The sequence below is a fragment of the Triticum urartu genome, chromosome 2A (genome assembly GCF_056163025.1).
Source record: "Triticum urartu cultivar PI428250 chromosome 2A, HENAU_Tu73, whole genome shotgun sequence".
Classification (NCBI taxonomy): Eukaryota; Viridiplantae; Streptophyta; class Magnoliopsida; order Poales; family Poaceae; genus Triticum; species Triticum urartu.
Genome location: NC_141874.1, coordinates 670,545,066 through 670,557,487, shown reverse-complemented (window position 1 = coordinate 670,557,487; position 12,422 = coordinate 670,545,066). Strand labels below are relative to the sequence as shown.

Sequence of the window (12,422 nt, the reverse complement as noted above, 5' to 3'; positions counted from 1 at the left end):
TTGAATTGTGTGCAATAACATACCAATTGCAAACACATCGGTAAATTAAATGTTTGTGATATCGACCTTTTCCACACAACTATAGCAGCGTTATCATTTCGGGTGTCTCTGGGATCAGAAACGTAATGTCGAGACATAGGACAAGCGCGACTTCTCATACGTTTATTCTATGGCAATCATCAGTAGCCGCTCGCCTATCCCCGACGATTTCTGGGTCGTGTGAGAAGGACCCCCCTATCGCACACACTGACCAGGTGACGGTTTAAAATGACGTCAGGGAAAGGGGTTAAAAAGCGTTTGTATAGCACGTAACGGTACCAGTGGTGGGACCTTCTTGCTTCATAATTTTGCGAAGCTCGCGAACTATCGATGGGTTCCCAATCCCTCGACGTTTCCATCTTAAGCAACTCAATATGACTGGCAGGGCTGCTCCGTAGATGCTGCTGAATATTTAGAAGGGGGTTCGGTTTCTTCTTCTTTGGATCATGATCAGACCCGTTCCCATCAGGCTGAGACTCATCATTCTCATTAGGCAAAGTAATTGCACCATCCATTATCATCGGGGTGCTTCTACTCTCCTATAAACATGTGTCTGTTGAGGCCCACCCTTGTGTTTGTTTTGATGTTGGTTCCTCTTCTGGGGGGACGTAACCTCAGCGTTAGCACTATTCTGGGAGTTCGCCGACTTAGCCTCATGCCTACTTTGGTGTGTATTATGCTGATCACATGTAGAACTGTCTCCAAAACTCGTTTCTTCCATTCTTCTGGTGCCCTCAGACTGCTTTTGAATGGAAGATTGCCTTTCTCATCTCTAGTACCCGGGGTAGGGAAAACTAGATCAGAGTGCCCTAGCCTGCCACATGAGAAACAAAAGTGAGGAGCATGCTAGTAGTGAATGTCATACAAATCCCCTGTTATTTCTCAGTGTTGAGTCAATTACAATCCATCTCCTCAAGGGTTTCCTCACGTCAACTGTAACTCGAGCCCTCAGGAAGCTGCCAATAGGATCAATCGGCACCACTTTGGCCTCCTTATCAATTTGCCATGTTATGGAAAGACCCCAGGTATCGTTTCTTGCGTTGTAGGGAAGATTTATAAGTCTTGCACATAACTACAATTTATCAAATTTGGGTATGATGGGTGCATACACTCTTCAAATTGCTCCAGTATCACCGCATGTTTGCTCACATGCCATGGAGATCCATCCAAGACCCTATCTCTGTCCTGCTGGCTTTCAAATTCGGCCACGAAAATGTTTTCTCCCAGCGGGTGGACCACAAGGCCCCTAGGGTTTCCCCAAGCCGGGTGGAGTGCGTTGGAGGTCGTTTGTATATGAAATAGATTACGGTACAAGATCTTCCCCGCAACCAACCACTTGGTCTTCACTCCAATAGGAGCATCATCAATCACTATGGGGTAGCCTCCTCCTCGGTTATATCCATCTTTCCCATCGTCACCTCCATCTCCACTCGCGTGGAGCTGGATGATCATTCAGCGGTTCCCTTCCTGGCGCCAGAAGAGGAGTGATTCATGCCTTCTTCGCCGATGCACTGCGCCCCGACGTTGAGAAACAGCAAGCTCCTTGGTGTTCACTCAAAACCCTAATCGCCTTTGTTGTCACTGCCAGAGGTGAAAGCACAAGTGCTCCCTAGGTGGTTTTGGTAATTAATGACAACATATCTCTTGTTGGACTAACGTTTCTATCTAGTATGTTTCAGATAAGTTCAACAATGGAGTGGCATGGACTAAAGGTTGTGGGAAATTCTCCAAGATGCTAAGGACAAAGGATTGGCTAAAGCTTAAAGCTCAAGACTCTTCATTTTACATTTTAGTGATCCAAGATCACATTGAGTCCATAGGAAAAGCCAATACTATCAAGGAGGGATGAGGTGTTGCTTAATGAGCCTCTTGCTTCAAGTGCTTAATGATATGCTCCAAAATCCTCAGCTACTTTCCCACTTCCACATATGACCTAAACCCAAGCCAAACTCGAACCTACCGATTATTTCTATCCGGCGCCACCGAGTTTCACTTGTCATAGCCATTGCCAAACCCTAGCAAATCGGTTCTACCGATAGGGATCTCGGTCTCACCGACATGGGATTGCGATTTCTCTGTTTCCTTTTCATAACTTTTCGGTCTCACCGAAATAGCGGATCAGTCCCACCGAGATTGCAATGTAAACTCACTGTTTCCTTTTCGTAACATTTCGGTCTCACCGAGAAGAGCGAATCGGTCCCACCGAGTTTGCCTGACCAACCCTCTGGTTAGCTTATTACCAAATTGGTCTCACCGAGTTTGTGTAATCGGTCTCACCGAGATTACGTTATGCCCTAACCCTAACCATATCGGTCCTACCGAGTTGCATGTCAGTCCCACCGAAAATCTCTAACGGTCACTAGGTTTACTATTTCGGTCCGACCGAGTTTGTTGATTCGGTCCCACCGAGATTGGTAAATTGTGTGTAACGGTTGGATTTTGTGTGGAGGCTATATATACCCCTCCACCTCCTCTTCACTCATTGAGAGAGCCATCAAAACACATCTACACTTCCAACTCATATGTTCTGAGAAAGAACCACCTACTCATGTGTTGAGGCCAAGATATTCCATTCCTACCATATGAATCTTGATCTCTAGCCTTCCCCAAGTTGCTTTCCACTCAAATCTTCTTTCCACCAAATCCAAATCCTGTGAGAGAGAGTTGAGTGTTGGGGAGACTACCATTTGAAGCACAAGAGCAAGGAGTTCATCATCAACACACCATTTGTTACTTCTTGGAGAGTGGTGTCTCCTAGATTGGCTAGGTGTCACTTGGGAGCCTCCGACAAGATTGTGGAGTTGAACCAAGGAGTTTGTAAGGGCAAGGAGATCGCCTACTTCGTGAAGATCTACCGCTAGTGAGGCAAGTCCTTCATGGGCGATGGCCATGGTGGGATAGACAAGGTTGCTTCTTCGTGGACCCTTCGTGGGTGGAGCCCTCCGTGGACTCGCGCAACCGTTACCCTTCGTGGGTTGAAGTCTCCATCAACGTGGATGTAGGATAGCACCACCTATCCGAACCACGGGAAAAACATCTGTGTCTCCAATTGCGTTTGAATTCTCCAAACCCTTCCCTTTACATTCTTGCAAGTTGCATGCTTTACTTTCCGCTGCCTATATACTCTTTGCATGCTTGCTTGATATGTATTGTGAATGTTGAAATTGTGCCTAAACTTCACTTAAACCGAAAAAAGCTTAAAAACTGCAACTTTAGCATTAAGTGTCTAATCACCCCCCCCCCCTCTAGACACATCTACTTCAAGGTCCTACAAGAGGAGAGGGAGGGGTTTTCAGAAAGATGTGTGATAGGCGTCGGTCAGCCGACCGAAATTTCGGTTGGTCATCGCACGGCCGTCTGATTTATCAAACCTGGGCCGTCTGATCTGCCCCTCCCCTCGACTCGCATGCCTCCCCCTTCTTCCTTCTTCATCTACCCAACCACCCCACTTCCAATCCCCATCCACCCCCTCATGGCACGTGTGACGGTTACAAAAGAAACTTCGGCGACGCCGGCGCGCACCCCCATCGTGGGACACAACAACATCGGCTTGAACCTCGCCGCTCGTAGCTCGCACCGCCGAAATCGCTAGAATGCCAGCCCCAATCCTCGGCAACACTCACGGCGACACCTCGGGACACAACAACACCGGCACGCCATTCTAGCACGGCTGAGCAATGGTTCCAGCATGGCCCCACCACCGTAGCTCGCTGGCATCACTGGCCACAGTAAAAATGTTGGCATGCCCCCACCCTTCGTAGCTCCCGTTGTTGCTGGTTCCAGCATTTCAGCTCGCCAGTTGCAGCATCTCACACACCGGCCGCTGGCGCACCTACGTCGCAGGAACCCAAATGATGTTGTTGTAGCATTCTCACTCTCCGGTTGCAGCATTCAGAACAACAGTTGTAGCAAAATCATCGCCGGCGGGATGCCATGGGTGTTGCTGTGGTAGCATTCCCACTCTCCGGTTCCGGGATTTCAGAACAATGTTTGTAGCAATTTGTCACCGCGGGATGCCATGGGTGCTACTGTTATAGCATTCTCACTCTCCCGTTCCAGTATCACCATTCACCAGTTCCAGCAATTCAGAGAGTTGGCTGTAGCAATCGTCGCTGGGGATGCATGGGGTCATGCAGGTGCGCAACAAATTTTGTAGCCGGCTCCAACAAAATTTTCCACTGGTGCCAGTATGACACATTGCCGGTTCTAGCACGGGCCTCCCTGGACTTGTAGCAAAAATAGTGTCTCGTCTCGTCACCACGGCTCATCGTCGGTTCCACCATGGCAGCCTAAGCTTGTAGCACGGCCAAGGCATTGCCATGCGCAAGGAGGACGACGGGGTGGAAGGCGCACTTGGCGATTGTGTCGTCGTGCCGAGGATGACGACCGGGATGGATGGCGCATGGCCATGGCGTCGCCCTGGCACGCGGCTATCGGCTAGCCGGTGTCAGAAGCTCGGTTTCTCAGTAACCTCCATGGCCGTCGGGTTAGCAGCTCAAGGTCCACACGGTCCGGCTGAAAAAGGAAGAAGACGAGGACGACGGGATAAGGCTGTTGTGTGCGCGGGCCCATAGGGGGCGTCCTCGACCAACAAAAAAAGCAGCACGTGATGCGACCGGTCGAGTTTCAGCCGGTCAACTAATTACAAACGTTTCACACGTGACACATGTGTTAAGCAATCCAAACAATTCAAAAAAGAAAATTACAAACATTTCACTTTCGAAAAAGACTTCGTGCCTATCCAGCTGCTCTTCAATTTATCAAGTCAAATCCCAAAAAAAAAATTCAACCGGGATCAGATCCTGAATTTGTATGCCAGAAGGATCAAAACATGAAATTTTGCCCCTCCGTATACTCTTTAACATAAGATTTGCTCTTGAATTAACACAAGCTACCAATCAATTCCGAGGCGGGCGAGGAGAGTAAAGGCAAGCAAACAACGAGGCGACGATTTGAAGTAAGTAGTACCCTACAATCAACGTGCAGCGTGTGATCCAAAAAGATGACCCGACCTTTATCTCCCCATTTTTTATTTTTTAAACTAAAGTACCCTACCATATCCGCAGCGAGAGAGTCCGGTGAGAGAGGCGGCGGGACGCTCCAACCCCCAACGGTCGGCAGCGAGAGGAGACGAGAGGCCGAGAGACGCTCCACCAACCCGCCCAACGGTCGGCTGCCCCGAATTCAAAATCCGAACTTTTCGCCTTTAAATCCAGCCCCGACGCTCCATTCCTCCGGTTTCCCAATCGCACCTCCGCGCAGCCGCTCCAGCAAAGATTTCAGAGACCGAGGCCGACGAGGAGAGGTAGGTAAAGCTAGGAGACGGACCCGGCCGCCGGCGAGCATGGACTTCCTCGCGCTCCCCCGCCGCGACCTCCAGGCGCTGGCCAAGCGCAACGGCGTCCGTGCCAACCTCAGCAACGCCGCCATCGCCGACGCCCTCGCCGCGCTCCCCGCTGTAAGTTCTTGGCATTCGAGTCACCGTCTCGCGTCAGATCTGGGTCGGCGTCGGCTGGATTTGACTGAATCGCGGGTTTTGCCCTTGTAGGTCGACGGGATCGAGGAGTACGTCGAGCAGCCGGTCGTTGTCGAAGTGGCCAAGCCGGCGGTTCAGGCGGTTGTGGAGGAGGTGAAGAAGAAGAAGACGAAGAAGCAGGAGGCGGAGGAGAAGAAGAAGCAGGCTGAGGCGGAGGAGACCAAGAGGAAGCAGGAGGCGGAGGAGGCGAAGAGGAAGCAGGAGGAGGAAGAGGAGAAAAGGAAGCAGGAGGAGGAGGAAGAGAAAAGGAGGCAGGAGGAGGAAGAAGAGAAAAGGAGGCAGGAGGAAGAGGAGAAAGAGAAGAAGAGGAAGAAGCAGGAGGAGGAGGAGAAAGAGAAGAAGAGGAAGAAGCAGGAGATCTCCCTGGAGGTCATCTTACTGGTGGACAGCGAGGAAGAGGGGGAAGAGAAAGCCCCAGCCGCCGGGCGCGGTCGTGGTCGCGGTCGCGGAAGAGGGCGAGGACGCGGTGCCGGCGGGCGCGCACGGGTCGAGCCTGTGGCTGCTCCGGCTACGAGGAGAAGGGCTGCGGCAAGCGAGACCGCGACGGAGGATGCACCTGCGGAGCCTGTGGCGGCTCCGGCTACGAGGAAAAGGGCTGCGGCAAGCAAGACCGAGACAGAGGATGCCGCTGCGGAGGCCGTGCCGGCCCGTGCCACTCGCGCTCGGAGCCAGACGACGGCGGCGCCCGTGGCCGAGGAAGAGGCGCCCAAGACAAGACGGGCGTCGAGGCGGACCGCGGCGACCAAGACTGGTCCGCAGCAGGAAGAAGAAGGAAAGGGGGCACAAGGTAATTTGCTTCAAATCTTTCCAAATCGATTCTCTGGTTCTGTTTAATTCTTGCCTAATTCTTTCCAAATCCATTTTCAAATCTTTAATTTTTGCCTAATTCGATGATTCAGCTGTCGCCTCTGATATGGAAACTGCGGAAATGGAAGAAGATGCCACGAATACTCAGAACGAGGAGCGCAACGAGGTTGAGGAACAGAGCCATGACGGCGAAGGTGAGACGGCCGGATCCCTCCACTTCAGTAGCAACTTGAAACTGATGCGTGTCCCAGGTTTTGTCCCGAACTATGTGTCTGATTCTCAGATCTGTAATCGCAGAGGTAGTGGTCGCGGATACACCAGCACAGGTGCAAGAAGAGCCACCGGTGGAGAAGGAGGAGGACGGTAGGCAAGAATCTCCTGCCGTTGGCGGGGGGCGGCGAGGTGCCAGACGACGCGCACGGCCCGAGGCTGTGGCGTCTCCGGCCACGAGGAAAAAGGCTGCAACAAGGAAGACCGTGACATGGGTTGACGCTCCGGCAGCCGAGGCCGTGCCGGCTCGGGCCACCCGTGGCGCTCGGAGCCAGAGCACGGTGGCTGAGGAGGCGCCTAAGGGAAGACGGACGTCGAGGAAGACTGCTGCGCAGCAGGAAGAGGAAGGCCAGCAAGGTGAGAACAGCTTGATTTCCTCAATCAAATCAATTTGCTTGCGAATTTTGTTGGATTTATCGCCTGATGCGAATTTTGTTTGCGACCAGCCGTTGCCTCTGATGCGAAAGCTGCTGCGCCTGCACCGGTTTCCGCCGACGAAGCAGCTGGTGATGCTGCAGAAATGGAGGAAGAAGCCACGAATCCGCAGGACCAGGTTGAGGAAGAAGAAGCACTGGTGGAGAAGGAGGAGGGTGTTGGGCAAGACCAGAACGAAGAGAAATCGCCTGCCGTTGCCGTGGGGCGGCGTGGTGCCCGCGGGCGCCCACGGGCCGAGCCTGTGGCAGCTCCGGCTACGAGGAGAAGGGCCGCAACAAGCAAGACCGTGACAGAGGAGGCGCCCGCGGAGGCCGTGCCGGCTCGGGCCACTCGTCGCGCTCGGAGCCAGACCACAGTGGTTCCGGTGGCCGAGGAAGCCGTGCCCAAGACAAGACGGGCGTCAAGGAGGGCTCCGGCGAAGAAGACTGGTGGGCAGCAAGACGAGGAAGAAGAGCAATGCCAGCAAGGTAAGAACAGTTAGCTTGCGCCCAATCAAATTTGCTTGCTCTGTTAGATTCATCTCCTGACGCAAATTATGTTTGCAGCAGCTGTTGTCGAAACTGTTGCCCCTGCGCCGGTTTCCTCTGACGAGGGAGCTGATGATGCTGCAGCAATGGAAGCAGCCATGGATCCTCAGACTGAGGAGCAAAACGAGCTAGTTGAGGAGCAGAACAAGCAAGAGGAACTTGAGACAGGTGAGACATGGAACTTGAAATTGATGCGTGTCCCTAAAAATGGAATTTGAAATCCTTCTGTAGCTGCAATGTCCTATCTGAAACTGATGATGATTTTGTTTGCAATCAGGTGATGATATGGAAACTGCTGTACCTGCTGTGCCCACTGAAAAAATGGAAAAGGAGGCCATGGATCTTCAGAACGAAGAGCAAAACAAGCTGGTTGAGGACCAGTGTCAGGAAGATGCAGGTGGTGTGGCTGGTATGGAAACAGCACCCGTTTCCTCTGACAAGGAAGATGATGATACTGAAGAGATAGAAGAAGAGGCCGTGGATCCTGAGAACGGTGAGCAAAAGGAGCCACTAGTTGAGGAACAGAGCCAGGAAGAGGAACGTGAGACAGGTAATGTCCCTGATATGGAAATTGAAAGTTTAAATTGATGCGTGCCCCATATTTTCTGTTACTTGAAATTGATGTGTCTGACTGTCATATCTGAAATGTATAAGAATGTTGTTTGCCAGCAGGTGATGCCCCTGATATGGAAACTGCTGTACCTGCACCGGTTTCCTCAGACGAGGCCATGCATCATCAGAACGAAGAGCAGAAGGAGCTACTGGTTGAGGAGCAGAGCCAGGAAGAAGCGGGTGATGTGCATGTGCCTGCTATGGAAACTGCGCCGGTTTCCCCTGCCGAGGAAGATGGTGATACTGAAGAAATAGAAGAAGAGGAGGGTGTGGAATCGGTTTCCTCTGTCGAGGAAAATGATGATACTGAAGAAATAGAAGAAGAGCAGAGCCAGGAAGACGAAGGTGAGAGAGAGAGACTTCAGTAGCAACTTGAAATTAATACGTCGTCTCCCATGTTTCCGGTAGTGTCCCGAAATCTGAATTTGATGAGGATTTTGTTTGCAATCAGGTGTGGTGGAAACTGCTGTGCACGCACCGGTCTCTTCAGACGAGGGAGGCAGCGGTACTGAAGAAATGAAAGAAGAGGACATGGATCTTCACAAAGAGGACGCAAACGAGCTAATTGAGGAACAGAGCCAGGAAGACGAAGGTGAGACACGTTGATCCCTTCATTGCAGTAGCAACTTGTTTCACGTTTTTCTGTGGCTGCAATGTCCCGAATTGAAACTAGAAACTGATGAGAATTTTATTTGCAATCAAGGTTGCGTCCCTGACATGGAAACTGCTGTGCATGCGGTTTCCTCAGACGAGGGAAGTGATGATGGTACTGAAGAAATGGAAGAAGAGGCCATGGGTCCTCAGAACGAGGTGCAAAACGAGCTAGTTGAGGAACAAGCTAAGGAAGAAGAAGGTGAGACAAGTGTTTCCTCTCTGAAATTGATGCTTCTTACATCATATCTGTAGCGTTGAATTATTTGTCTGACTATCTGAAATTGCAGGGTTAGCCACGGATATGCAAACCAGTCCCGAACTAGTGGAAGAAACAGCAGCACCAGTGGCAGAAGATTGCAGCACGGTTGTTTCGTCTGTGGAAGAGCAGCAGGACGATGTCCAGCAGTGTGAGCAGTCTCCGGTGAATGTTGTTAACGAGGAAGGCCATTTTCCGGCTGAAACTGTCTCCAGCGAGGGGCCACTGGACGTTGAGATTCATCATGGCGGTGAGGCCGCTGAGGAAGCCGAGGATCATCAGTTCACTGAAGAGACTGAAATGGCACCGGAATCCGGTGAGGCCACTGAGGAAGCTGAGGAGCATCAGTCCACTGAAGAGACTGAAATGATGGTGCCCGTGGAAGAGACCGCTGAGGAAGCTGAGGAGATTCATCAGTCCAGTGAAGAGACAGAAATGGTGCCCGTTGCCGAGTCGGCGGCTCAGGCCGCTGACAAAGCTGAGCAGATTCATCAGTCGAGTGAAGAGACCGAAATGGTGCCCGTGGACTCACCGGTGCCGCAGGAGGCTGCTGTGGAGGACCTGGTGGTTGGTTTCACCTGCCATGCAGACACCGCCATTGAGAAGAAGAGTGAAGTGCTTCAGAGTGCAGCCAAAGCCAATGAGGAGAAGGAAGACCTGGCTGTTGAAGAGGAGGAGAGTGAAGTGCTCTTTGGTGCTCTTTTCCAGAGCGCAGCCAAAACCAGTGAGTACAAGGATGTTGAAGAGTTGCAGCACGACATGGATGAGGCTACTGCAGAGGATGACAATGAAGTTTCAGTCCTTGGTGCTCTGTTCCAGAGCGCAGCCAAAGCCAATCAGAACAAGGGAGATGTGGCTGTTGAAGAGGACAATGATGTGTCAATCCTTGGTGCTCTGTTCCAGAGCGCAGCCAAAACAAATGAGAACAAGGAACAACAACTGGTTGTTGATGAGGTGCACTATAACATGGATGAGTGTGCTGCAGAGGAGGAGAATGAGGAAGATATGGCTGTCTTTGGTGCCCTGTTTCAGAGCGCAGCCAAGTCCAGTGAGAACAAGGAACATCTGGTTGTTGATGAGTCTGTTGAGGAGAATGAGGTGCCATTCTTAGGTGCTCTGTTTCAGAGCGCAGCCAAGTGCAACGAGAACAAGGATCATCATCTGGTTGCTGGTGAGGCGCAGCATGACATGGATGAGGCTGTTGAAGAGGAGGAGAATGAAGTACAAACAACCTTTGGTGCTCTCCTTGAGAGCGCAGCCAAGACCAATGAGAAGGAAGATGTGGCTGTTGATGAGTTGCAGCATAACAAGTCTGTTGAAGAGGAGGAGAACGATGAAGACCGAACAACCTTGGCTGCTTGGCTGCTGCTTCACAGAGCAGCCAAGGCCCATGAAATCAAGGGGGAAGGTCTGATTGTTGATGACACAGAAGAGCCTGTTGAAGAGGAGCCAAAGATGGAGAGTGTTGAGGCCACTGTGACAGAGGAGAGTGGCATCACCGGTGAGCTGACAAATGTGCCCGTCGAGGAGGACGACGGCGGCGTGGTGGCCGCCGACGACGTGCCACTCAGCTCAGCCACAATGTTTGAGGGCGCTGTACAGGTGGTCACCGTCGAGTACCTGTCGCAAGCCACGGTAACTGACGATGAGGGTGCAGTCAAGGGCGGCCTTGCAGATGTGTCCGTTGAAGAGGATAGAGTGGTGGCCACCATGGACGAGAAGGTGGAGGAGGTGCTCCTGTCGCAGGCCACGGTGACTGATGACGAGTGGGCAGCCAGGGAGTGTGCTTTTTCCACCGGTAACCTCACACCGGTGGTCGACGCTGCCAAGGAAGTGGTGACCGTCGACTACCTCTCGCAGGCCACAGTGACAGACGACGAATGGGCAGTCAAGGAGAGCGCTTTCGCCGGCGACCGCTCGCCGGTGTTCGACGCTGCCGGAGACTGCAGCGGCCAGGTCATTTCCCCGCTGTTCGCAGGCCTGTTCGAGGATGCCACCAAGTTCCTGTCCATGGACTCAGTCACCGTGGAGGCAACAACGGTGCCTGAAGCTGCCGCTGAGAAGAACGTTACTGAGCCTGTGGCGATGGAAAGAGAGAAGGAAGTGAAGGAGGAGGGCAATGAATCTGAAGCATTGGGCAGCCTGAGCCTGAGGAAGCTTAGGGTCCAGCTCAAGGAGAAGGCTGCAGTGGCACAAGACCTGGAGAAGAAGCCAGTGGATCAATTTTCCATCCACCCAATATTTGAAGTGAAGGAAGGGAAGAAGCCGCTGGACACGCTTAGCCTGAGGAGGCTCAGGCTGAAGCTCAAGGAGAAGCTCAATGCTCAGAAGGTAACCACCAAATCGCCTCCATCTATCTATATGTGCTAATAATATGTATGCTCAAGTGTATGTTTTTGTGTACTGACGATCTTGGCGTTTGAAATGCAGAACAGAGAGCCAACAACTAGGGCGCCCCTCGGCAGGCTGGACGAGAACTCGGCGTCCAAGTCGCAGAAGAGGGAGCACAACAGGGTGCCCCTCGGCAGGCTGGACCAGAACTCGGCGTCGAAAACGCAGAACAGAGAACGGAGCAGGGTGCGCCTTGGCAGGCTCGACGAGAACGCGTGCTGATGATTGATTATCTAACTTGGGTGCTCACTGAATGAACTCCAGCACTTCGTGTCAGAAGATTTGGTTGAGAAACCATGGTTTCTCCAACCCCCTTGATCCTAACTTATCTGCGTGCGTTCTTGTGCTGTTACTTTGCGCGTTCGCCGGCAGAGCGTGAGAAGATTTGGCTGTATTTTTTAGTCGACTCTTGTCGTGTTCTGAACTTGTATCAGAGTGATTGTTTTAGCTTACTTCTAAGTGGTGACAGTTACATATATCAGAGTGTTTGTTGCTTATCTGTGTCACTCAACTCAACGTATCTGGCCACTTTCAGTTCAAAAAATGGAAGATTGATAACATGGCCACCAGAGGTGCCTTGATTAAATCAGCGACCTAGCTGCAGTTCACTACATACTTGGTGAGATTAGCCTATTCAGCGGTTTGAAGGTTTTTCAAACTTGATGAGATTCTTAGTACAGATGTAGTTACAAATTTGCTAGGGCTCTCAGTCTACGATGGCCATGGTTCGAATTTGCTGGGGGGCAATGTCTTTTCGTTGGGATGGGGAATCCATGTGGACCTTGACTTATAAGATTCTATACTCCCTCCTTTCTGGTTTATAAGGCTCAATTTAAAAATCTCACCAACCAAGATAGATGATGAGTGGTGGAATATTTTTTATAGTTTGCAAAAG

General features: G+C 51.7%; 1 protein-coding gene across 3 annotated transcripts; it reads left to right on the top strand.

Moving 5' to 3' along the window:
* The first annotated feature begins 5,245 nt into the window (after positions 1–5,245).
* Positions 5,246–11,968, top strand: LOC125539618 (uncharacterized). Of its 3 annotated transcripts, none has more exons than XM_087544829.1 (12): positions 5,246–5,497; positions 5,588–6,362; positions 6,475–6,576; positions 6,680–7,009; positions 7,099–7,554; positions 7,636–7,782; positions 7,892–8,164; positions 8,284–8,571; positions 8,678–8,818; positions 8,930–9,079; positions 9,168–11,467; positions 11,567–11,968. In XM_087544829.1, the coding sequence occupies exons 1-12, from the start codon at positions 5,384–5,386 to the stop codon at positions 11,747–11,749; spliced, it is 5,259 nt and encodes a 1,752-aa protein (XP_087400955.1). In that variant the 5' UTR covers positions 5,246–5,383; the 3' UTR covers positions 11,750–11,968. The 3 variants fall into 3 exon arrangements, with proteins under 3 accessions (XP_087400955.1, XP_048559071.2, XP_087400954.1); XM_048703114.2 differs by having other exon boundaries at positions 5,248–5,497; positions 7,633–7,782; positions 8,287–8,571; XM_087544828.1 differs by having other exon boundaries at positions 5,248–5,497; positions 7,633–7,782.
* The last annotated feature ends 454 nt before the right edge of the window (positions 11,969–12,422 follow it).